The sequence below is a fragment of the Oryzias latipes genome, chromosome 8, assembly GCF_002234675.1.
Source record: "Oryzias latipes chromosome 8, ASM223467v1".
In the NCBI taxonomy this organism is placed as follows: domain Eukaryota; kingdom Metazoa; phylum Chordata; class Actinopteri; order Beloniformes; family Adrianichthyidae; genus Oryzias; species Oryzias latipes.
Window position 1 is genome coordinate 7,976,554 of NC_019866.2, and position 26,004 is coordinate 8,002,557.

A 26,004-nucleotide genomic window follows, 5' to 3' on the forward strand; every position below is an offset into this window, starting at 1 on the left:
CGAAGGCTCAACAACATGCATTTACTGTCTCCTTAAACGTAACAAAACAACATTTATTTAGATCAGAAAGTGACTTTTTAAGTAGAAGTTCATGACTATTGTCGAAAGTTCAGCTCCCTGCTTGCGTCCTCAGGTGTATTCCTTTTCGAACGTCTTTTTTCACGCCACTTCACCACATCGATTTGTCGTAGTGCAACCTCTGCGAAAGCAAAGATCCAAATCACAGTGACCACCAGCTTGCTGATTACCTGTCTGACCAAAGTCCTTTGTCCTTAATTATCTACTTTTGCTGTGCAGTCAGGTCTAAGAAGTCCTTTGATGGTTCCCAGCCTCCTGCATTGTGCAGTAATGGAGCTGTTTCATAGGTGGATGGTTCAGTTTTCGCTCTGTGAGGTCAAATCAGCTGTGAGATCTTGAATAAAGTACAAGCATTGATCGCTCATCAGATATGTCAGATTTTATGTCTTTAAAAATACTCAAAAAACAGAATTTTTGTGAAAGTTGTATGCAGTAGAATTTAGATTTACATTGATGGAGCCAAATTCACCTGAATCGTCTTATAATTAGGGCTTTTTTGATCCAAACCGACGCCTATCCTCCTGAAATGTTATATTGCTTATTTAAACATGTAATTAATTAAAACAAACAATCTTTTGTGTTGGTGGGGGGGGGGGGGGTAACCTTTGGTCATGATTTAAGCTGCAGCCTTATTGGCTGACAGCCATAAGGAGTCAGATTAAAAAAATCATTCTGTTTCATTGGAATGCAAACAGACGTCAAGTTCTTTGTCATGCCGGAGATGAGACTGATGTCGACAGCATTAATTGTTATCTATGCTCTGCCATATAATGCTGAAAATTGGAGGGAGGGGGGCTGCTGTCACCTTTAGATGCTCAATTAGTCGGTGGTTTAAACGGAGAGAAGAAGACGAAGAGGTGCAGCGAGCTTTTTGTTTTTATTTATGCTTTTCATCTGATTTACTCCATGCAGGAAATCGTGATTGAAGCATTTGGATGAATTCTGAAAATAAATTATAATAAAATGAGTTAGGGGGGAAAAAATAGAGATCTGTTTCCTAGCAACATCAAATCATTTTGTTATTCTGGTGCTGTGCTTCTGAGTGTGTGTGTGTGTGTGTGTTTTGAAGACAGTGAAAAGAAGAGCTGAAAGAGAAATGTTCATTCTATATATCTACGTATGGTTTTATGAAATCTAAAGAGTCAGCCTGCTATTTGCATCGACCAGTCTCTGCACTCTTGTGTTTGTCCAGAGCTCAAAAAGATCTGGTGTGCAGGAAGACCAGAGATTTCTGGATATAATGATTCAGGTTAGATTTTCAGGCTTAATCTGGGATTTAAAGTGAATTTTAGATCAAATGAGCAAAACTGAGATTGGAAAAAGTTTCCTCCATATGAACATTTTCTGTTACTCTTCTTCGTTAAATCTTTTTTTTCTGGTTTTTGATCTTTAGTTGGACACCAAAGGAACCCAGACCATCATCGATAAGAGAAGTCCCTGATGTTAAAGTCCCACTCCGATCATCTTTTGAGATATTTTAAAAGAGTTCCCAGTTGCCTTTGATTACGATTAAGCCATTTTTTGCCAACATCAAAACCTGTGTCGTTTTGTAGTACAGGGTTTCTGCAGAAAAAATTCACCTCTAAATTGCGGGCAGGATCGTTGGCACAGAGTAAGCCTGTCCTCGATTCTTGTTACCCATTAGGTTAAATGTTTCCCACTAGCTTACAGCCCCTCACATGCCCAAACTAACATTATCAGTGCAACAAAAATGTCAAGCAATATAGGGGTTATTCAGCCGTAGAGTTAAGATCCAGATGCCAGCTTAGACGAGGAAAACCAAGACGTACATGGGTCTATCTGTCTTCAGGTGGATGCATCAGAATGGGGCGAAGGGGGGAGCTTGTGGGCATATTTTCAACATCACGGATATGATCTGTTTCAAATGGAGGAAAACAAAGATGTACAAACACCAAAAATACCTAGAAATGCAATTCTGAGCTTAATATTCTTTATATAGGTCATCCTCATAAAGAAAATGCCACAAGAAGATGTTAAAAACACTAAAAACATTATTTTAGACCCTCATAGTTGTTCCGCCACATAGTTTAAGTCAATTGGGATTAAAGCAGCCAATTTAAGTTTGAATGGACTCAGCACCAGCAACTCTGAGCCGGCTCCCCTACACATGGCTGCCATTCCACCCCCGCAACCACAAACCCTGTGTGGGGTCGGTGGGTTGCCAGGATGGGCTGCATGACGCCAAGACAAGACTGGGCTGGGTCTCTGTGGAGAGCTCTTCTGGATAATGTGATGCTGCTGGCTGACAGATTAGGAGGAGGGCAGGAGCAGGGAGGGTGGGACTGACACGGCAACCGATCCCGGCGGTTCTGCTACAGCTCACATCGGGGCGCGCTCATTTCCATACAGGCCAGGAGGAAGGGCCTCCCCGCTGGGAGATCCGGGAGGAGGCAGAGGTTGGGGTGCAGTTCCTTTTTCGGAGGGGGATTCCCAAGGTGTTCAGCCGGCAACTCTGCCCCCGAATATGCCGGTGTCACCATGACAACCCGGGCTGGTGGGAGTCCAGGGATTCACTCGCACCTGGAGGAAACAGAGATTTCCATTTTGCACACAGCCCTACTCATCAAAGCAGAATCGCATGAGTCATGCAGAGTGTAAAAATTTAGAAATGACTGAGTGCAGGACCAAGTCAGTTTGATAGATGATAGAACCCTGCAGGGGGGCACGCTCAAGTAGTTCAGACACTGATCACACGTTCAATGTTGAGGTTGCCATTGATAATCATGAATATTTTATAGAGAAATTACTTTTTTCTTTCACCCTTCAGACTATTTATCAATCTCCTCCTTCTTGTTGGCAGGATTTCAGGGGAGAGCTTGGAGTTCTTTGGGCGTATGAACGCCATCCTGCAGAAACAGGAGAACATGATGCGGGCCGCCCAGGTGGAGGTAACCCACACTCGGTTCCCACCGATCCATCTGCTGCACACCTCAAACATGTACAGTTTGTGTCACGAGCGGACCTCAGCTGTCTCCCGGCCCACCACCGCGGTCGCTATGACGTCCGTGGACAGAAGGAGCGGGTTAAACGGGGAGCTCAGAGGACTGAGAACTCAGCTGTGACAAGCTGCTGTCCATGAATATGCTCAGGCTCCAATGCCAGCAGCAGCGACGTTTCGCTGAAAGAAAGTCATCACTTCACACTCAACACTGCCGCTTGTCAGCTCCGAAAACTGTTGATCCTGATCAGCACAGAGAGAGGATCCACACATGATCCCATTCATCACTAGCAAATGAAGAAAAGTAGGCTTAAAACCCAAACAGCTGAAAGTCCCTTTTACCTTTATATAACTTTCTTTAAAATCAATGTCAGTTTCCCTAATGTTCTCTAATTTTCACCCGAAAAATCAGCATAATGATTTATGTTTCCACTCATATAAAAAAATCCATCATTTTAGAAAGATAACTACCTTGGTCAAGCATTTTTTGAATGATATAAAAAATCATCCAAAAGTTTGGAATAATAATTGATATTTGTGTTTAAAAAGTAAAAAATGATTAAAAAAACTGGAGATCAAATGTTTTTTAATGGTTATTACTTCATTTGAAAAAATGAAGGTTCCCTTCATATCCTCTTTTCTACTGTTTCTTTTGAAACTTTCTATATCACACAATCATCTGCAAACACTGTTTAATGTTTTTTTTTAATTGCCAGTAAACATGTTGCTTGTTATTTTTGTGCACCTTTGCATCGCTTGTTTGTGTTGTATTTTATGTCAGTGTGTCAGACTCCTTCCTTTTCTGCATCTTCCTGCATGCACTTTGCATAAACCTCACCTGTCGCTGTAATTGGCTTGTTGAAATGTTTTGCCACACTTTTGCATTTGCATTCAGATGTTTAAGGCTTGTTATGCATGTTTTGCTCAATTTAGATCCCCCCCTGGAATATTTCTGTGCAGTTTGACTTGAACTCTTTCCATTGAAATATTACAGTTTTCCCTTGTCTGCTCATTCTACCATTAAGTAAATGGTTTTAGATGTTAGAAAATATGTTAAATATGTATTTAGATTTATAGCAACAAGCTGTGGGTTCATCCCGAACCATCACACTTTCGCCCTCATGTTATACAACAAGTATGCACACCTAGAATGGTTTTAGTTATTAGAAAATATGTTGAATATATAGTTGGAGTTATAGGAACAAGCTGGAGATTCATCCCGGACCATAACACTCCCGCTCTCATGCTGTGCAACAAGTTAAAAAAAAACTGTCTGTCTTCACTTAATGTCAATCTTACATGTGTGCAGAAGGGCGCTTTGTGGAAATGTAAAAGTCAGAAGGGAAATGTTGTTTTATTCGTGGGTTCCATGGTAACTGAACACAGCAGATAATTTGTGGCGTGAATGTGTTCACGCTGATGACATTTGTGCGTTCTTTTGTTTCGCTTGTCTTCGTGTTCCCTGCTGAGTAATTGTGGCTATCATTCTTTTGCCTTGAGTAGCATAAAACGTCGACTAAGTTTCTTCATGGCCCCCACCGTTCAATGAGTTTGGGTTTTGTTTTGACCTTAATGCTTTGTCTCCCCCCCATCTCCCAGTGTCAAAGAGGGGCCAGCACAGTGGCGCCCCCTCAAGAGCATGTGGACCAGTCTTTTATCCCCGAAAGAATCAGCAGGACGGAGGTTTGTGTTTTCCTTTTTTTTTCTCCTCATCCTTCTTCAGCAGGGATTATATTCTAAAAGGCCCGGTAACCGTTGCAGCCTTTGTCCCCGCTCTCGATGTGCTGCAGATTAAAAAGCATGAAGAAAAAGAGGAAGCCTGCATTTACTTTCTGAAAGGCAGTTATTAACTGGAGTGTGTTTTTTTTGCATAGCTGGATCTGCTTTATGAGGAAGCTGTGTACACGGTGGTCAACAGGGTCGGCGTTCTTTCGCCCGAACACGTGAAGAGTGACGATGAGCTGTTTGCTTACCTGCGAATGGTAACTGTCTGCCTTTTGATCTGCCTGCCCTGCATGATTAAGGAACTCCTGTGCCGAGCAGACTGTGCTGCTGCTGCGTTAAATATCTGTCAGAGACGCCGGTGGCAGCCTTTCAGAAAGCATTATTTGTTTTGAGGAGGCTGTAAGAATCCGAGCAGATGTCCTTGGCTCAAAACTGATTAAACATCAAAGCCCACTCGCACTGTGTACTGATATTCAGCTGTGACGGTGTCACACTGAAAACTGTAGCCTCTCCCTTTTGTTTCAACAGCTTATAGGTAATAACAAGCACGAGGCGGCATTAAAGACCTTCTAGTGACATTTCACTGACTTTTTGAGTGGATTTTTGTTCACTTTAGGAGTGAATGATAAAACCGCTTTGATGAATCTGTTATCTTTTCAAGGTGTTTGATATGGGCGAAGAAGAACATGAGATCATTCTCCAGAAAGTTCAAGAATCAAAGGTGAGGTGTTCTCAACCAGATTAAAATCAGCATAAAGCCCCAAAAGTGGCATAAAGTATATATATTATTACATAATTATTAAATAAATAACACAATAATTTGAAAAAAACTACAAAGCCTTATTTGTGGGCAAATATAAAAAACGAATAAAGTTTTACAAATTTCTTAAAGAAACATGTTTGATCTGAAGTGGATTAAATTAAGATGTAATAATTTACTTTTTAAAATAATTTGCATACTTATATGACTTTGCTGTTCATATGTACTGTAAAAATGAACTTTATTTAAGATTTGAGACAAGCAGATAGGGATTGTTGTTTTTTCCTATATTTAAATGAAGATATTTATGTTATTATAAGCATAACCTAATTACCGTATTTAAAATACATACATGTGTCACATGTATGTGCTGCTGATAATGAAACAAACCGTCCTGCTAGAACAAACCTAATAAAGATTTAAGTATGATTAGACGCTGTATACTATAAAAACCATCAAATTACTAAATTAAATCTGTGAACAAAATTTTTATTTAAAAAAGCCACAAATGATGCATGCTAGTATATATATATGTATATATATATATATATATATGCGTGTGTGTGTTGTGTGTGTGTGGTTGTATTTTCTCAGCTGGAGTGTAGTGTTTCCCGCAAAGAAGCATTTTGTTGTGAAAACAGTAATTTCCAAAAAGCCTCGTTTAGTCAGATTTTAGTGCTTTTACTCAAAGCCCAGGAGTTCTCCGATAATAACTATCCAGATCTGTGGGCTTTTGAAACGGTCACACACTGAGTTTTTCTTCGTTACACAAGAAATTGATTCCGTTTGTTCTGACTCGCTGAGCATGCTGATGTGGTTTTTTGGAGGACATGCAGCAGTGTTGTTGAAATATTTTAGCAGCTCCACAATGAACCAACATTCCATCTATTTTTTTTCTTTTTTACAGCGAGCCACCTTTTCCTTGAGAGTTTCTGTCATGAAAGCAAAGAATCTAATGGCCAAGGATGCAAACGGTGAGCCAATGGCGGACTTAGCGGTTTGGGGAACAGTAACATGGGGCCCTCTGCAGCGGTTATATCAATTCTTTTTTTCTTTTTTCCTTTTTTCTTTAAAAATAAAGGGTAAAACGCCAAATAACTTCCTTACTGGTCCACTTGTAGACAACATCAGTGTCAAGAATTCATATTCTTTTATAGGAATTACAAAACTGAATTCACATTTTAATGTAAAAGTATTTAATATGATATACATTATATATACTTGGAAATGTATTAAATGCACTAGTTTGTTAATCCATCACTAACTAGAAGGAACAAATTAGGATTTTCTGTCTTTTCTTTAATGATCAGGCTATACTAAAGAGATTCTGTTCTTGTTTTTCCTATTTTATCTGTCTTCCAGCACTTTTGGAGGGCCACAAATGTCTTGCTTTCTTTTTGCCTTTTCCTCTTTTCACAGCCCCTCAGATCTGCTTCATTGACCACTTTTAAAAAAATTGCTTTGAATCATGATTTGCTCTGCCAGTGTTGCCAGGTAGAGTTATGGTTTTCCAGCTTAAAAGTCATCGAAAGACACATCAGACCCAACAAAAAACCATCCAATATATATATATAATCAGTGACTAATTAGCAGAAATTATGCATCATTTCTTACTTCCTGATTTGATTGAAAGTCCAACTTTAACACATTTTATTAATATTACATCCAATACTTTTGCAGTTAGTCAAACAATGCTGCCTCTGCTCGCTAACTTGCGAGTTTCTGCACGTGTGGTTGGCTGGAATATACCACTGCTGCAGAAGGACAGGGGAGGACCAAACACATGATCAATCTTATGCCAGTTCAGGGATTTTTCACGTCAGAGTTAAATAATGATGGGCGTAACATTTATTTTAGACATTTTTATGAAGTGTTCAGGTCTAGAAAGTTGGGGGCCCCAGGCGATCGCCTACCTTTTCCTAATGGTAGGTCCACCCCTGTGGTGAGCAGCAAAAACAAGCAGTTTCTCATGGAGAAAAAAACATCCTCGTAAATATGGTTTAATGCAACAGTTGCACTCAGGCAAAGGTTCATCTCCTTTTCCAGGTTACAGTGACCCCTACTGCATGCTGGGAATCCTGGTGGGCCAAAGCCCCCGGGAAACAGAGGAGAAGAAGGAGAGAAAATTCAGCTTCAGGAAGAGGAGGGAAAAGCTGGAGAAACGCTCCAGTACCAAGGAGGTGCTGCCCGCCCGATGCATCCAGGTGACCGAGGTCAAGCCGGAGACTCTTAACCCGGTGTGGGACGAGCACTTTGTGTTGTGAGTAAAATACAAACTTTGATCACGTCTTTTTTCACATTAGTGTCCCAGAACATGTTCACAGTTTCATTTGTTTCACACTGACGCCTAAAGCTGTTGATGATCAGAGCAGCACAGTGTCTTCTCTGTGAAAGCAGAACCGTACAGAGACCTGCTTCCCCCACAAACAGCAGCAGATTCATCAATGACTTCTGTTTTGTCATTTAGTGAGATAGATGATGTCAACAGTGACCTTTTGCATCTGGACATATGGTAAGATCATGGTTTATATCTTTTTGATGTGATGCATGTGACGCATGTTTTCTTTTATTCGACAGAAATATTTCAGTTTTGTAAAGTTCGAATATGTCTTTAAATTTCTAAAGCAATCTTTTGAAATTACAGGACCAAATCTTTCGGAAGCATAATATAGGGAAGCTGTGGTACTTTTAGTGGTTTTGATCATTTATTTTTTAAATTAGTTTACAAAAAAATAAACTTTTGTTACATTTTTAACCATATTTTTTAAAACTAAATTACTTTCAAATCGCCTGGGAAAGAATTAAGCAAAGTGGCTCAAACTATTATTTTAAAATTGTTGTCACTTTTGAAATTGTGATTTATTACAAACATATAAATAAAACTACAAAACTAAATCAAGGATCACCATTAAAAAAATTGTTAGAACTACTTTCAGAACTGACATAATAACATTCAGATAGATCCTAGCAGGTCTTTTCCTGCCTGCGTAGTTTTCTTAGCGTCATAATGCAGAGCATTTTCTTAGATGTGGATTTCTTTTTCCTATCCTCAGGGATCATGATGATGACGTGTCTGTGGCAGAGGCTTGCAAAAAACTCAATGAAGTCAGTGGACTTCGAGGAATGGGCAGGTAAAAGGAAACAAGCAATTTACTGTTTATAAAATCAGAAAATTAAAAAAAAGGTGATTTAAAATTTTATAATGATACAATTATAGCAATAATTACTATATTCATATTGAAAAAGCAACTAAAAAATTCTGTATTTAATTGTTAAATATGTTTCTTTTTTATTTTTTTTTTGCAAGTTAAAATGTTGCAAAGATAAAAAAAAGAGGCTCTGGCCTTGAAATAACATAAAAAGACAGCGATGAGTGTTCAGATTCTAGAAACATAACTGATAGATGTGGCAGAAAGAGAAATCCTTTTAGTGCTAACAGGTTTGAGGAGTCAGAAACCTTTGAGTTACTTCTAAGGAGTTCCATCAGTAGTAGTAGTTTAGCTTCTTCTCAAGATGTTCACCCTGGAATCACTGCAGTGGCTCTGAAGTTGCTATTTTCCCCAAGTGAATACCTAGACTTTAAGGCTTGAAAATAAGAAAAAGTATTTTTGAAAATTAATATTCATCTCAAAAGAGCTTTTTCTGATCTTTCCCAAGACAAACCACAACATTTTAATGGCTAAGATGAATAAAAAGCTCTATTTACATCTGGAACTGTGCAAGGTTTTCTCAGCTGCACTACAAAGATCCATCCAATGCATGCTTACTATATTATTATTATTTTTTTTTATTAATATTAAAAAGAAGCACTTTATTTTGAAAAAAATGCCTCAACTGTTTGCATGTCCCGGTACACAACAGATTGTGACTTTCTGCACAACTTTACATCTGTTTTTTTAAGTAGCTCATTCATCCAGATGGCTTTGTGTCATTACCAAGGTGAGTCGTTAAATCCATCAATTTATCAATTAAAAGGTCATTTTCATTAAAAAATAAAGCCAGAAGTAGCAATTAATGAAAGAACAGCTGAAAGGAAATGAAAGCGTCCTACACTCAGCACACATTTTTCAGCTCTGAAGATGCTGAAATCATAAAAGCTACAATACACACAGGTAGAAAAGTAACAGAGATGGTGAATATTCTGATTTTTGTTTTCCTTTTCGAACCACAAAAATGAATTGGGAATGATACTCGTGATGCAAATCGCTAAGGATCCAACAATAATCTGAAAGCTGGAAAAACATAAACATGGAGCACTACCTGGGTTTAACAATAGCTACTGTTTTACATATAACCTTCTTCCACTTAGGTATTTTAAGCAAATTGCAAAGTCAGTTCGTTCCAATGGTTCAGCATCATCAAGCTCGGAGGAGAACGTCGATGATTTTCTGGGATGCATCAACATTCCTCTAAACGTGAGCCGTCACCGCTCTGCTTCAGTCTCCTCTGACAATAAAAATGAGACATTAGCAACACATTATGAATACATTTAATGAAAATATATATGATTTCTTTGATTTTCCTGTCAACCGTTTTTTTTCTCTTATAGGAAATCCCTGTTGCTGGTTCAGACACCTGGTTTAAACTCGAGCCGCGATCGAGCGCGTCTAAAGTTCAAGGAGAATGTCATCTGATCCTAAAAGTTTTTACCAGTCAGGTATTCATAGCAGTTTTTATTTGCTCTTCTTGCCAAAACATATTTTTACTTTATTTATTTTTCGTTTATCTTTAGAGAGAAACAACTTTGGCTAAGAGGGATACAAACGTAACGGTTCATAAGAAGCTGCTCAGTAGGATTGTAGAGTTTGAACATGGCAACGTGAAGGTGAGACAGATTTCTTTTCTTGGGGTCATGTGAGCCAAATTAGTAAACCTTTCAAACCCAGGCTAAAAAAATAGACTTTGCTATTTAAGTCTTCAAACAAAAGTCTACAAAAAGATAACAACGATATTTGTTTGTATCAAATTTAAAAAGTGAGCATTTCTAGAAATATGGGCAATAACACAAAACAATAACAAGACAAGAGTGCAAGTAGAAAAAATACAACATGATTTGATCATTGTTTTTACTGCAATAAATTAATCTAATATTTTACAAATGGAAAAATAAAACAATATTTCTTTTTATTTATTTATTTTTTGAAACATACAGAAATTTCAAACCAACCAAGTCGTGGCTGTACACTTTCATTCCCAGTCACTCACAGTACACCTAAGCACTGTAGTGAGCCTCACTTAGTGCGAAGTATTGTTAGTGCCACTCTCCGTTACATCCAGACCTGATCTTCTGATTTCCTGACCTAGTTTAGCCTCTGACTAAGTTCGCCTGCCGCCTGGATTGCCTCGATCCTGACTATTCCCGTTTCTTCTCTGGTGCTCCCATGCTCAGTTTTGACCCCGCCTGCCTGACCCTGATTTTGAGCTTTGTGGACTTTTAGCTGAGCTATTAAAACCTGCTGCAGTTGGAACCAGTCGTCTGCCCATTTTGTGACATTGATAGTGCACAGTAGGCATTTATTATTTACCGGTATTCTATACTATTACTAATAGTAACAGTTAGCCTATCTCAACAGTATTAAAAAAGTAAATATCATGTAGTAAGGTAAACAAACAAACAAATTAGTGGATTTGTTCAATTATTATATCTATAAACTTCTGCTGCTTGTTTTAACCCAATGTTGAGACTTCGACAGGCCAGTCAGATATAGTTTGCAACCAAAACTCAATTAGATTTTTTTCATAACCTTATAAAATATATTTAAAAAAAATCTGGCGTTCTGAACATTAGGATTTTAACAAAGAATAAGACATAAAAAACACTACGTTTTCTTTAGTAAAAACAACCAAGATTGTATTTTTTTATAACTCCAAATGTGCCTCATCTTTGAATCCACAGAAAGAGCCGTATAACTGGAACGGGCAGGTTTCTCCTGCAGCTTGGACTGTGCTAATTCACCATGCTGTGCAAACTGATCTCTCACCTCTCCAGCAGGCTATTATGTAAGTAATAATGCTGCATCAAATCGATGGAGTTGCATGTGAAAGCTGAAGATGCATTTGCTCGGTGTGCAGCCGCTGGCAGTGCTACAGCAGCCATCATCGGAGCCAGAGGCTGTGCTACTCCCTGCTGCTGCGCCTCCTGAGGACCATCGATGCTGAGTGGGATCCTCAAGCTGTGCGGGGAGACCTGGTAGGTCAGGCATTATAGCTTCGAGATAAAAAAAAGAAGAAGAAGAAAAGCCTGTCATCTCAGGGAAACAGTCACCTCATTAGCTCAGCTCCTCACTGGCATTCATCAAGGTTTTTGGTTCAGCCAAAAATGTCTCACAGCCTGCAAACTGGAAGCTATAACTGGGGGCCCTTCCTGTGTCCAGGAGAGGCAGCTGTCAGACAGCTTCAGGCTGTACATAGAGCACTGCCTGTGCCTGATGAAGAACATGCGTCAGGTTTTCCCGTGCACCAGCGCCGCTGCCATCACACGCTACGAGCTCATGTTGAGGTAAAGTCACACCACCATCGCATCACGCACCTCGCTCCTGCTCCCATATTCACCCCCAACAAACACAGAGAGACTACAACCGGTCAGTCGCGCTCTGTGGAAGTGACACTGTTGGGGTCCTCGCAACAGGAATATTACAGCAGTAATATCTTGATCATTTCTCATTGCTCAACTAAAAAAAAAAGCCATGAACATTTGTTCCTCGCTGCACATGCTGTTGCATAAATGCAAAGACAAGACTTTGTGTTCTGGACTTGTTCAAATGTTTCAATTTTTATGTGCTTTTCTTGATATATGAACATACATTCATATTTATTTATTTATTTAAGCAGCATAATTTATGGGAAAATGTGTGAATCTAAATGTAGTATTATAATTCAGTTTTTCCAGAAGCAAAAGGTTGCCATACAGAAAAAAAAAATTGGTGTTAATCTCTGTTCCACATTTAATCTTTTATTGTTTTACCAGAGTTGGCTTTAAAAAAAAAAGAAACAAAAAAATGACTTTATATTTGCAAGAGGTTAGGTTCTGGGCCAGAACAATATATAAAAATAAAAGTGCACAGGGTGACTCAGCCGACAGTCCGAGCTGTATCTTTCCTCTCACACAAATAATCCAGCATCCGGGATACAATTAAACTGAAACATATTTACAGAGATGGAACCTTTTATCCTCGCTAAATTCTGTGAACCACATGTTCCTGCGTGATGAGTTGAAGAGCAATTTTTGGATCGTAATTGTTTTTTTTCCCTGTCTGTGCATGCCAGGGGGATTGGCTACATGCAAAACATGAGGGCATTTAAGACTGTTTGTCCTCTGCGAAATGAGCTGCATTTGGACATCACCACCGCTGTCAAGGTAACAATGAGCGTGCAATTTCAAATTTGTTTGGGAGTTGGGTGGAGAGGATTCGAACTGTCTTTTGTACAGTTTGTTACTTTTGTGCTGTGAAAACAGGCCTGATGTGGTGCACAATGCTTTCTAATCCAGTGTGGGCTTGTCTGTATGTTGGAAAATTCATAGATTTTTTTTTTCCAGGTTAGGATCTCCAAAAATAAAAAAATTTAAATTTTAGCCTGAAATCAAAATTTTTTACAACCTTTATGTTCTATTTAATTGACAGAAAGGAGCGGCTGAATGGTATGAAAGCTTAATTGCCCGCTATAAACCAGAGGAAGGGGTAAGTTTGTGACCTTTCATTATTGAAAGCCTTTGTTTGGGGGCTTAAAAAGGTTAATTTTTGGATGAAAATCTGTTATTTTATTGCTACAGACGCTGGAAGAGCAGCTGAAGAAGCTGGTTCAGATCATCGACGCCGTGTGTGCAGATGTGCAGAGAGCTCAGAACATCTACAACAAACTCTTTTACAGGTGAGAGTCATCTTCTAAAATCTTTTCCCTTTTCCCCAGACTGCAAATACATTTGCATCTTTTTAAAGTCTTGATGTATTTTTTTTTTTGTTTGTTTGTCTCCTCTCAGTGCGGTCAAAGTAGACTTCTTCAGCGTTTCATACCGGCAGTTGGAGAAACAGGTGCGACTTTGAAACATCTTCTTTGTGAGCAATCTCTGTTGCTTAATTCCTGTCAGGCGCCCTGAAGGCTTGTCTTCCGGCAGGTAGCCGATGATGTAAACGTAGCAATGGAGCGGGTGTGCGGGACCCTGGAGCAAGAGAGCTCCAGACTGACCCAAACCATGGGAGAAACCATCTTTGAGCTCTTTATGTCCCTGAAAATCCTCAAAGGCTTTCGTGAATTTCTTCCGCTGAAGTTCGTTTGACTCTTAATATATTCACACATCAACATGGAACAAGGGATTTTGTCCTTTTTCTTATTTTATGTAAATAAGCATGTGTTTTTCTTCCCCAGAGATGCTAAGATGTTAGCCCTGACCGGCTACAATAACTGGTTCAAGTCCTCGATTCATAAGTGGCTGCAGATTGTTCATGACAGGTCACATGACCGAATCTGTAAAGCAGTGGAGATGGATAAGGTGAGGAGAAAACACTCAACTTCCAAGGACAGGAAATAACATGACAAATAAAAGCGATGTGAGTTGGGACCCCATTTATGGAACCGTGCAAGGATTTTAGTGTAAAACATAATTAATAAAAAAAAATGTCAGTTAATTTTTGTTTCTAGAAATAGTGTGCAGAACTGTCTGATGTTCTCCTCCCATACCCTGCCCCCATTCATTCATACAGGTCCCTTGTTTATATGAAGCGATAATTACAAACATTAATTATTGTTCAGCCAATCAGGATACAAAGAATTATAATGCGATGCTTGGGTATTGTGAGGTTCCAGCTCTGCTAAAATCCAAGAAAAGGTTTCCTTGAGCGCCTCTGTTCAGTTTAATATTATTCTCCACTTTATTGAATCATAATTCATGGACAAATAGATCACATTTTCTTCATGTAGCGTCCTTCAGTGCTGTGGTAGTGGCTGCTAAGAATGAAGGCCTTAAGGAGAAGAGCGATCAGGTCCTTTTATGTTGTTGACGCAGTTTTAGTTACTGCTCTTAACAATTTAAACACAGAAATATATTTTAAAAAGTTATTGCTATATGTCTTTTCTGTGTGATGTGTCCATGAAAAAAAAAGATAATAGCTTGTAATATAATGGCAGGTTTCCTTCAAATTAAAAGCTCTTGAGAGGTACAGTACAGACCAAAAGTTTGGACACACAACTTTTGGCCTGTACTGTATATTTTGAAATAAATCATTTCTGTAAAAAATCGTTAACATTAATCTATAATTTCTGCTATAAAGTTAGTTTTTTGTAAAAAAAGAAAAATGGAAAAAATTCCACATTTTTACCTTTGTGTGTTTTTTTTCCTTTAAACACAAATTAATTGAGGTGGAATAAAGTTGGTAGTTATTTCCTATAACTAATCAAATCAAATCAAGGTTTATTTATAAAAAAAATGTTTTTCATCCTCAAAGCACTTTACAGTTAAAAACAAGCATATTTCTAAATTAATTTGATCATAAAACGGTTGTCAATGCATCTGGAATCTCCTTTTATTTCAAAATGTTTTCTCTCCCACTAGACCAAAATTTATTTACTAACTTTTCTCCACCTAGGGCATTTTTAAGTAAAGACGAGCTCTATATACTTGTTTAACTTTTATTAAGAAGATAAAAATTCTGACATGAAAATGTTTCATTTGCTAATAAAGTGTTTTCCCTGAACTCAACAACCTTAAATAAGATAATGTCACTTTTTATCATTTGACCAGCTTTAACGTAACGCTCTTTGACTCTCGTCAAACAAAAATGAATTCTATCTAGCTGCTGAACAAATTTTAGAACAGTGTTTTACTTGGTAGCCTTGATAAACAAACACATATGTTGCTTTTTTCAGAAAGAAAATAATCAAAAACTAAGACCTTTAACAGAAGTTGCAAGAAAACAATAAAGTGTTGGATAGTCTTCTGGGTCAAATATTACTTGGTGTGGTGCAAATGTGCACCTTCTTGTGAAGCTGATCCGAATGCTCAGATACAAGTGTGCTGTTGAGCGGTTATCATATCCCCTGCAATAGAAAAAACTCACCCTGCAGAAACACTTGGACCTGGAGCTCTTTGCCAATCAAGAAAGAACAGGAAACCCTGCCCCATTTACTTTAAATCATATCAATTTTTGGATTATTTAAAATTCATAAGACTATTCAGATTAATTTATGGATCGTAGTGGATGCATCTAATTTTTGATTTTTTTCCCACACCCCATACTGTCATAAACTTTCTAGACAGTCTTGCTTGCTGATCCAATTATGTAAAGGTGAAATAATAGGGAATGGAATTTATTTGAATTCCTTGAAACTTTGGCTCAACAAACAGTCGGATCAGTGGCGCATTTTTGGACAATTAAATTTAAAGGACCGTGTTAATTATGTATCATAACTCTTGTTATGTTTTTTTAAAAACCTAAATTTTCCAACTTAATAACTTTTTGGAAAACTTTTTGTTATATTATGCAGAACACTAAAAAAGGGAGGAGTCACATCATTGATACTTCATCAAAAACAGCCGCTGCGGTTGGCAAACGCACCACTACTTTAATCAATAAATAAATCAGTCTATAAATGCATTTTTTTTCAATTACGACAATTAATTACTGTGGATTTCCACGGGAGCAACTAGACCCCATCTCCTTCTATTGCTTTAAAAGTTGCTGCAACTTTAAAATAAGTTTATTTAGAAAAATGTCAATACAAAAAGCTGTGGTAAAGGAGGGATTTCATTCTCATGGGTCATTCCATTGTGTTAACGCAGCTCCAGCCTCTTCAACAAGCCCAGCACAGCTCCTCGGCTGTGGAAGTGACTGCCTGCTTCAGCCAGGTACGGGAGATGTGGCTCCAGCTGGCATGGCCAGATTCTGCGGGGGCGTTCATCTTTGTCACGCGCTTGACAGACGTGAGTGCCACTTCCACTGTTGCCACCCAAAAATATTCATATCCTGCTGTAATACAAGCATGACTCGGAGGCAAAAACGTGCACGCAGACTGCAGCAGTCAAACGAGTGGTATTATTCCCCACAGAATTTCTGCAGTGAGGCTGTTAGCTACTCTGAGATGATCACACGCAAGGTTGAGAGGAACCAGCTGGGCCGAGACCACAAGGCTTTCATTGTGCAGGTAATGCTTGTCACCAAACAGAAGCACAGAGGGTGCAGGATGACAATATTTACACAACTTCCCCCTTCTTCTTGGTAGCTTTGCTTCTTTTTCTCCTTTATATCTCCTTCTCCACCACCCTGTGTTTCCTTTCTTTTGCTTCTCCTGGCTTTCTGCTAGCTCTGCATTGCGCTGAACAGCACGGAGCACGTGCGTGTGTTCCTGAGTCACCTTCCCCGTGACCTGGACTGGCTGGGTGTGGAGCGAGCCATGGAAGAGTCCTGCGGGGTGGAGGGCAAAGAGCAGGTGTACAAAGCTCTGAATGGACAGCTTTTCAACATGGACCTGGATCTGCAGAGGGAAGCCAAACGCCTAATCGCTCTACTGACTGACAGGGTGAGAATACGCTGCTATGAAATGAGACGTGTGCCTGTGCGCTTAATATGTAAATGCAGATTTCAGACAGGGGTTTTAGAAATGGGCTCTTCCTTTACAGATGCTACCGGAGCTACGGAGATACATCCAGCACATTAGCTTGTCTCCAGACTCCATCAACAATGATGATGTATGGAAGCATCTTAAGTCCATCTCTACTTTAATTTGTGGATCAGCTGAGTGACAGTCTGCATTTATGACTTGTGGTTTTCCTTCAGGCTGTTGCACCTCTAATGAAGTATCTTCAAGACACTGTGGGCATCCTGACGGAACACCTTGTTAAGGAAAACCTAACCAGGTAAAATATTATTTAATTTATGATAGAGCCGTGTATAATCCACAACCATTATACAAAAGCTGCTTTCAGGCATACCCATAGATTTTATAACGAGAATTGGATCAAGTGAGTGTGACATCACTCACGTCCAGCTCCAACTGAATTCAGTTGCCATTTTTTTCACAATACGGACGCCGCCATGTTGGAGCCAGACATCGTCAGTAAGCAGTGGTTGGTCCAAGTCAGTCTGAGTCATCGTTTCTATGGCAACCAGTCAATCTGGAGTGAGCCTGCTGGAGGTCCACAAGCTTACCACCTGAAAGCGGCCTCTAGAGAATCTGTGAAACGTTTCAAAACCACATACTTATATTGAGGCGTCTGGTTGGTCACTTGAATAACATATCATAAAAGGATTAGCAACAATCTGTTAAAAAAAAAGACAAGATAGCAAAACAAGAATGGTTATTCTGACAAAAAGAATGACAGAGTAATAGCTGTTTATTTCTCAATCCAAGTCTATGTGATTTTGGCTTCTTGGAGGCAGCAGGTACTTTTTATTTGGAACACCATAGGGAAGGGGCTCACTCAGTCCACTTCTCATATACAGTCAATGGGCCTACCTTAACGCAAACCCACATTTACTTCTTGCTAGAGTTCTGCAGAGCCTGTGGGAGCTGCTGCTGCGGATGATCCTGGACGCTGTCGCAGAAAACAGGGGTGTCCAGGTGGAGTTCTACAACCGATTCCAGTACACCATGGAGGTTGGTGATCCCTGCAACAAGGAAACTTGTTTAAAAAGATGCATCTGTCTTTCATTTCTGCCGTCAGCAAATGTTCCAGAATTTTGGCAGTGGGGCTGGAGTTTGTCAGACAGATAGGCTCCACTGCTTAAGGTTTATGGTGTCCCTGTAAAAATGTATGCTTTCAGCCCATACGTGTTATTTGTTTCTTCCCTGTTTTAGACCCTGCTGCAGTTCTTTCATGTTAAGGGAGAAGGTCTGTGCTTGGAAGACATGAAAAGCGGAGACTACAAGGTGTGTCGCGTCCTGGCAGCCCAGTCTTTTGAGGACTCCCTGTTAGATTTATGTCCTCTCATCTACCACGCCATTTGTCTCCTTCTATGTCTGTGCGTCTTGTTTAGGTGTTGGATGAAGAGCTAAGGCTGAATAAATGTCCCTCCTTTGAGCTGATTGAACAGTACTATCTGGAGAAGATTTCCCACCAGGTGCGTTTCATCCCACAAGGCAGACAATCTCATTTAAGCGGACAGAAGAAATCGATTGGACAGCACATCGCTCTGTCTTCTGTTGTTTTACCGCCAGATGATTGAAATTTTGCCTTTGCCCAACTCCTCAAGCAATCAGATAATACAGCATGAGGAAAGATAGATGAAAAGTTCTGCATTTTCTTGCCACTTGAGCATGTTTTTGCAGGTTGAAGTGTTTTTATATGCTGCGGCATGTTTCAGAAAACACTCAAACACACACGTTATGGCCGGATCAGTGTGAAGTGCTACTACGACGCTCAAGATCAGAGACTGACTGTGGAGATCCTGCATGCTGCAGACATTATTGCGCTGGATGCCAATGGTAAAACAATGGTTCTAACAAATGTTTTTAAACACAAAAAAGAAATGATTTGATATTTTTCTGGTCTTCTTTAGGTCTGAGTGACCCCTTTGTCATAGTGGAGCTCTGTCCACACCACCTCTTTCCAGCAGCCAAGAGCCAGCGCACGCAAGTGAAGCTGAAGACGCTACACCCGGTGTTTGATGAACTTTTTCACTTGTTAGTGCAAACGTCCCTCTTTGTTTTTTCGCTGTTTGTGTTCCTGTCCCTGACTGGCTCCTTTGTCTTGCAGCCATGTGAGTCCTGAACAGTACAGACACAGATACGCCTGTTTGACCTTCACTGTGATGGACTACGACTGGCTGTCCACCAACGACTTCGCCGGCGAAGCCGTCGCCCCTTTGAGTGACTTCTGCTGGCCAGGGAGGCCAAATGCATCTGCGGCGGGCAAAAGTGTCCAGCCCATCATTCTGCACCTGTCTCGCAGTAAACCCAGCGGTACGTACGACCACAGGCCCTGTAGAGTAGTCTCTTTTTCTCACACAAAAGCTCCTGTATTTCTGAATATCAGGAAGCATCAATCTGGATTCCTATTACAACATTAAAGGCCTTTCAGTCCGGAGATACTTGTGCAGTAACCCCTCTTATGTGTTGCCTCTCCCCCTTCCAGAGAAGCCAATCATGAGGATGCTGGAAGCTCGCACCGGAGACAGAGAGGCTCAGGAGTTTGTCCGCAGGCTGAAGGAGATTGAGAAGTCAATGGAGGAGGAATAGAAGCTGTCAGTGTTGGCGGTGTTTGTGTTTACTGATCACGTCGTGTGCTTTTGTACTGGTAAAATGTTTACAATATCTACAAACTTTTCCAAAGTTTTGTCTGTTCGGTACTTACACCAAAATGAAAAGAGGATAAGGAGGGCAGTGAAGTGTCTCTCTGTTTTTTTGACTGTCTAAGTTGAAGTATATTTTAGAATTTATTGAATAGTTGATGCTAAATGTCACTAGTCTATTTTTTTTAAACTAATTGTTATCTTTGTTGTATAACCTTTAAAATGTTAGATTTAACAGTAGAAAACAATTTTGTGGACAAAATTAACTAATTTATGGATATCAGTCTAAAATCTATACCTCAGTTGTGTTTATTTGTTGCAGAGGAGTTTTACAGATGTTGAGACATTTCACTTTCTTGGACATAAACTGCATGAAAGCTTGTCTAGGATGTGACTGCACAGTTATTTCTTGGTTTATACGGCCGCTTACCAGCCAGCGGTTATGAAAAGTGAGCAAACACATCTTGAAAGGGAATCGGGAAGGCATAAATCATGGAGACAGCACAGCTTTTTGGGAGGCAGAGACAGGGGGGTTTAAGGGGCAGTTATAGAGATCTGCAGCAGGGAGGAGTGTCTCCCTCGAGACGGACAGCACTGCTCAGGTTCATTCAACTTTTCTGATTGCTCTTCGCATAGCTCGCCACAGGTCACCGAAAAGACAAAACACAGCTACTTTCCTGCCGCAAGATTCCGGGTTTTTTGTTTTTCAGTTCTTTGTTGCAGTAAGTCACTCTGTTGTGAGTTGGAAAAGGGCCTTTTGGGCGTTTTCCACCTAAATATGATTTGTGTTAGTGAGAAAAAAATATTTGAATGTGTTACAGGAACCCTGTGATTCTACCACTTATCTCCCTGTTATAAGGTGTTTCAGGCGACTAACAACAAATGGTATCTTTTGATTGTCTTATTTTTTTAATGTGCCCTCCTGTTTAAGAAAACATTACTGTGGGGTCAAATCAGGATCAGCTGAAAGTGGCTGAAAAACTACCTTACTTTAAATTTGGAGGAAAAAAAAGAACAACATAGAAAATAAATTTCAAATTGGACAATTTAAGAAAATATTGAAAATTTGAAAAAGATTATTGGTCAATTTGCACAATAGCACAATAAAAATGTTGCCTGTTTGAAAAAAAAATTACATTTGAAAAAACTATAGACCTAAAACTGTTACCAAATGAAAAACAATGTTTATTTGTAGCAGCTGCTGTTGTCTTCAAAGCACGCCATATCCTAGAAGGAAGGACACAGGCGGCGCTGACACCAGGTTTAACCTCTAACACCCGATGTCAATCATGTCCAGGTAGCCAATGGGCCACCGTAAAAAATTAAAACTATGAATTAAAACTTAAGTAAAAAAAAAAAATAGCAGTTGTCACATATAAACATTTTTTATTTGGTGACATTTTTAAGTTTTTCTGGTTCTTTTATTCAAGTTTCAAAATTACAACTTTTTAAAATTTCCGTAGGGTTTAAAAAAATTTTTTTAATATGTTTACAGATTTATTTTTCACATTATCAATATTTCCTTCAGGTTTACATTGAGTCCTTTCCATTTAAAACCGTTTTTTTTTTATTATTTATTTACAGAGTCACACCTATTTTTCAAATTTACTTTCTGGATTTTCACTCACTTTAAGCTGATTGTGATTTTGCCCTATACATCACAGTCAAAAAATTAAAACCCAATTTACTTAATGAAATTGCTGCAACATTTTTACACTAGCTGCACGGTGGCGCAGTGGGTAGTGCAAGAAGGCCCCCGGTTTAAAGCCCGGCTGGAGGGGCTTGAAACAGAAAAATCAATGGGGGACCGTTCTGTGTGAAGTTTGCATGTTCTCCCAGTGCATGCGTGGGTTTTCTCCGGGGACTCCGGCTTCCTTCCACCATCCAAAAACATGCTTCATAGGTTAATTGGTCACTTTAAATTGACCCTAGGTGTAAATGTGAGTGTGCATGGGTGTGTGATTGTGGTCCTGCAACAGACTGGTGACCTGTCAAGGATGTCCTCAGTCTTTGCCTGCAAGTGACCGGGATAGGCTCCAGCAGCCCAGTGACCCCGAAAGGGACAAAACAAATTAGAAGATGAATGAATTTTTACACTTAAAATATAAAAGTATTGAAATACATTTATATTAATGGGTCAAACCAAGTAAATCAAAACAATATACTTATAAACAAAAATTATGTGGGTACATCCAAATGTTTATTTTAGAAAATGCAATTGTTTCCTAAAGTTAAAAGTACAAAGAATATTGAGTCAAAAAAATAAAAAAGCCAAGTAACTATAGTCATTTACCATGGCTTTCATTTATAGACATAATGTGATTTTTTTAAGATGAAAGTTTTCTTTTTTTAACTGTTTTTTTTTTACTCTTTTAAATCCTGAATTAAAAATACATGAGATGAACTGTAAATACAACCAAATCCTAACATATCTGTGCACAGAAACACTGATGAGTGGAGGAAGGTCTGTAAAGATAAATGATGACTTTCCTCACACAGAATTGCCTTTTCATTGTTGGTCACAAATACCAACCCCTGCAGACCCTCCAATTTTTCAGTTGACTTCAAGAACTGCCTCATCTAAGAAGCAGGTTTGTGGCAGATCCAGCTTCAGGCTGCGTTTTGAGAACTAAAGTAAAGCAGACAAAAACAAAACCTCTGCAGCCACATACTTCTCGTCAAAACCAAACTGCATGCGCTGCTGCTTTGAATGAAATACTGTCTTAACCCTTCACCTTTATCCTTTACAGCAAAAAACAAAAAAAAAGACATATTTTTCAGAACTCCATCTCCTGTTAAGCAGTACAGCAGACATACTTATGAATCCAAGTTAAGGCAGAACCCTACTGCTGTACTAACTGAACAAAGGCAGTTTCATAATGTATTTTTAACCCCTTTAGCGCCATATTAATCTTTAATGTTATACTTTTTGTATGTCCACTTTTTAAACGTTTGGTTGCAGAAGGTAGAAAAGAAAAACTACAAATAGACATTTTTCAAAATTATATTCTGTAATGGAAAATTATTTCTACTCACAATTCCTGAAATAATCAAATGCAATTTGTTTCTTTGGGTGGCCTCGTGCTCAGACTGTGAGCTACTTTGTAAACAATTGGCAAGTATTGTTAAATAAATTAAAAAAAAAACCTGTATAGCTTTTGCTGAACAGATTAAAAAAAAAGTTTTCTTGACTTTTTGTAAAAATCTGGCTTTTTTGGAATTTCAATTTGTGTTGTGAAGTTTATCTGTCAAAGCAAAGAGAGAGAAAAGAAGAGAATGAACCTGAGCAGCTGTGGGATTGTTCCTCAGCATTTGCAGCAGCTCTCATTGATCTGACAGGCAGGACTCAACCTCATCTGCTCTCAGTGTGCCAAATCTGACTGAAAAGACTGGGACCTTGATGATTTTGTGAGTAAAATAAACAAAAAATAAAAAAAACACTTATGCAATTTAAAGATTTTTAAACGTCTAACAGTAATTGCACAGTTTGTTCATGCCTGACTCTTGTCCGAGGCTCCGTTCTGAGCAGAAACACCAGACTAACAAGTGTGGAGTAGTTTGTCAGAAAGCATTTGCAGAAGCAGTTCAGGAATGTGGAAGATGGCGTGACTGCAGCGTAGTAACAGGTTGTGAAAACACTGTAGCATGTACTGAGAATCTAGCACCAAAATACTCACACCGACAGCATTTTGATAGTGATGTAACTTTACAGTAGCTGCTTGTGTTGTGCTTTGTCGTTACCCTGTGGAGTTGTGAGGGTGAAGCACGCAAAACAGAGAAAAAAAAAAGAAAAATAATATATCGATGCCTGGAGGAAGTGCTGCATTACAGAGACTGTTTACACATCAGGGAATCAGTCCATCTGAACAACATTTTTGGGTTGGTTTTTCAGCTTTTTCAGGTCAAATTTCGATAAACACAGATAAAATGTTTACATGAATCGCTCTCTAGCATTATAGCTAACTGCACATCAGCTATTGGTAAGATTTGTGTGGTATTTTGAGGCAACACAACCTCAATTTAGAAATAAATATATTAAGTTACACTAAACCCAATCATACATGACAGTTTCTAACAGAAGCTTCTTCATTTTAGGGCAATTAAAGCACATTAAAAGATCTCTGGTGGCATTTTAGTATGATTTATTTGGATGATCAGAGGCATAAGGATAAAAAAAAGGTTTAAGAGAATTTTTGTTCAGCTTCATAGTCTGAGCCTCCAAAATCTTTGTTTTTCTCCCCCATTTTTAAAAGTGACCATGTTTCAAGTTGCTGGTTTGAGTTCAGGTCTAAAGGCAACAGTTTGGTGAAAAGTAGCATAAGATGTGAAACACTTTCAATTTGTTATCGTACAAGTGAATTCTTTGTCCTTGAATTATAAATGCCTGTGTTGCTGTTTATGGAATTATGCCTTTGGGAGACATCCATTACCCCCCCCCCCCCCCCCCCCCCCCCCAATAAAGCTTCTACTGAAATTTCAGCTGTCCGTTCCATGGTGATTATTGATTAGGAACATTACATGACTTTTTAGCCTGAACACATTCAAAGACATGACCTTTTTACCTATTCATTTTGCTGTCAATCTCTCACCTTCCTTTCCTGGCCCTCCCCCCCTCTCTGCGTTGAGTCTATAACCTTTTCAGACATTTTACCTCCATCCATTGCAGAGGAGATTGAACATCCAGTGGCTCAGCAGCAACTCTACAGAAACGCCACGTCCAAACTGTAAGAAACAGCAGCGTTTGGGTATGTTCTCTGTGAAATTACAGGGCTGCGTGACTTTTGTCCTGGCTGGAGGACATGAGCATCTGCCCTCCACTGAATAGAAGTCGATAGATTTTAAATTAGAAAGCCGACGATGACAGAAAGGTTGTGAAAAGCGTGTTGGCTCAGGTGGGGATTGTCATTTAATGGAGCCTCCATGGCCCCTGGCCTGATCTCACTGCACCTGCTGGCTTCCCGCTACTGCACAGCATCAGTGATGACCCTGCTGGGTCCCTCTCTGGAGGTAAAATTTAACAAAAAGTTTGTGCGTTTTGGAAAAATCTTTGAAGAAGTGTGTGGAAGTTCCAGCTCTCACCAGTAGATGTCCTCATAAATTCACAAATCCTCATAATGATGGATCGCAATGACTATTTTCATATATTTAAACCCTTTAAACATTAGACTAACACAAAGGTATCTATGTTATTTTATTCTGATCAATGTACAGCAAACTGTAAACGTTTGGGAGCAGCCAATGACTATTTTAATTCACTAGCTTATTAGATTTCTTGTAATTATGTGACATTTTAAGTAATATTTCTTGGATCTGGACCTTAAAGGTATTTTACATATATCAAAGTTAAAAGAGTTGATTTTGCTCCAAACGTAAATAAGGAGCTGAAATTCAAAAACACCAGAGCCTCAGAACTTGTCATAAACAACAGTCAGTTGTGTTGAACAAATTTCCAAAACTGTCAGTGCAACACATTTTCTTCTTTTGTATAATTTTCATTCACATAAACAATTTCAAACAAAGCAAAACATCTTGAGGATTTATTTAATTCAGAAGCTGCTCTGAGCTTCTATCAGATGTTTTTTGAGTTTGTGGGGAGAATTTCTTTTTTTTTTTCTGCTTTTGATCCAAAGGAATGTTGGCAGAGTCGATGCACTGCTGCTGCTTCTGCTGCTGCTGCTGCTGCCGCTTCTCTGGCGGTTCTGGCAGATACATTTAGCTGCACACTGATCCTGCACGGTCTTATCTCTCCTCAAACAACACTAATCCTCAACTCAGACATGTTCCACTGCAGAGGAGGTGTCATCCCACAGCAGCAGCAGCTCAGCCTGGACCCCTCCACATACTTACAGTTTTACCATTTCACACCTGCCACACCTGCTAGGGCGAGAGTACGTCAGACTTTCATCCAAGTTAGGAGGAATTTGTGAGCACTGAAGCACCTCCACTGTGAGATATGTGTGGTGACCTTAGGGCTATTCTTCCCAGGTGAAGCTCATAAACACCTGCTTCTGCAGGTGCAGCTCTTGCCTTAGGGGTCAGCATAATTAGCCACCTCTGAAACCGGCCTCTGCCCCTTATTTTTGTGGAAAGAAGTCAACACAGCGCCGTCTTTGTGGCTCCGGGGGCCTCTGCTGAAACGAGCAGAGATAACGCTGGACAGCTTGCCCTTGAGGAATGCAAATGGGCAAATGGCTGGGCCTCTGCCAGTTACTAACAGGGTCCTCCAAGCAAAGCCACTGCAGAATCCTGCTTTCATCTGC

At 39.4% G+C, this 26,004-nt stretch overlaps 1 protein-coding gene across 1 annotated transcript in view; it reads left to right on the top strand.

Moving 5' to 3' along the window:
- Window positions 1-21,104, top strand: part of baiap3 (BAI1 associated protein 3) — a 34,792-nt gene extending 13,688 nt beyond the window's left edge. The window contains exons 3-34 of the mRNA XM_020705199.2: window positions 2,900-2,987; window positions 4,637-4,720; window positions 4,912-5,019; window positions 5,424-5,483; window positions 6,430-6,496; window positions 7,569-7,782; window positions 7,990-8,034; window positions 8,576-8,653; window positions 9,832-9,937; window positions 10,072-10,179; window positions 10,255-10,347; window positions 11,419-11,522; window positions 11,595-11,712; window positions 11,897-12,021; window positions 12,789-12,879; window positions 13,145-13,201; window positions 13,294-13,391; window positions 13,501-13,552; window positions 13,636-13,787; window positions 13,887-14,010; window positions 16,297-16,437; window positions 16,563-16,658; window positions 16,818-17,033; window positions 17,134-17,202; window positions 17,291-17,370; window positions 18,002-18,110; window positions 18,312-18,383; window positions 18,491-18,574; window positions 18,818-18,938; window positions 19,013-19,136; window positions 19,210-19,415; window positions 19,588-21,104. Coding sequence (XP_020560858.1) covers window positions 2,900-2,987; window positions 4,637-4,720; window positions 4,912-5,019; window positions 5,424-5,483; window positions 6,430-6,496; window positions 7,569-7,782; window positions 7,990-8,034; window positions 8,576-8,653; window positions 9,832-9,937; window positions 10,072-10,179; window positions 10,255-10,347; window positions 11,419-11,522; window positions 11,595-11,712; window positions 11,897-12,021; window positions 12,789-12,879; window positions 13,145-13,201; window positions 13,294-13,391; window positions 13,501-13,552; window positions 13,636-13,787; window positions 13,887-14,010; window positions 16,297-16,437; window positions 16,563-16,658; window positions 16,818-17,033; window positions 17,134-17,202; window positions 17,291-17,370; window positions 18,002-18,110; window positions 18,312-18,383; window positions 18,491-18,574; window positions 18,818-18,938; window positions 19,013-19,136; window positions 19,210-19,415; window positions 19,588-19,691 — 3,394 coding nt within the window. The 3' untranslated portion in view covers window positions 19,692-21,104. The remainder of the gene's footprint in view (window positions 1-2,899; window positions 2,988-4,636; window positions 4,721-4,911; window positions 5,020-5,423; window positions 5,484-6,429; window positions 6,497-7,568; window positions 7,783-7,989; window positions 8,035-8,575; window positions 8,654-9,831; window positions 9,938-10,071; window positions 10,180-10,254; window positions 10,348-11,418; window positions 11,523-11,594; window positions 11,713-11,896; window positions 12,022-12,788; window positions 12,880-13,144; window positions 13,202-13,293; window positions 13,392-13,500; window positions 13,553-13,635; window positions 13,788-13,886; window positions 14,011-16,296; window positions 16,438-16,562; window positions 16,659-16,817; window positions 17,034-17,133; window positions 17,203-17,290; window positions 17,371-18,001; window positions 18,111-18,311; window positions 18,384-18,490; window positions 18,575-18,817; window positions 18,939-19,012; window positions 19,137-19,209; window positions 19,416-19,587) is intronic.
- Window positions 21,105-26,004: the final 4,900 nt, after the last annotated feature.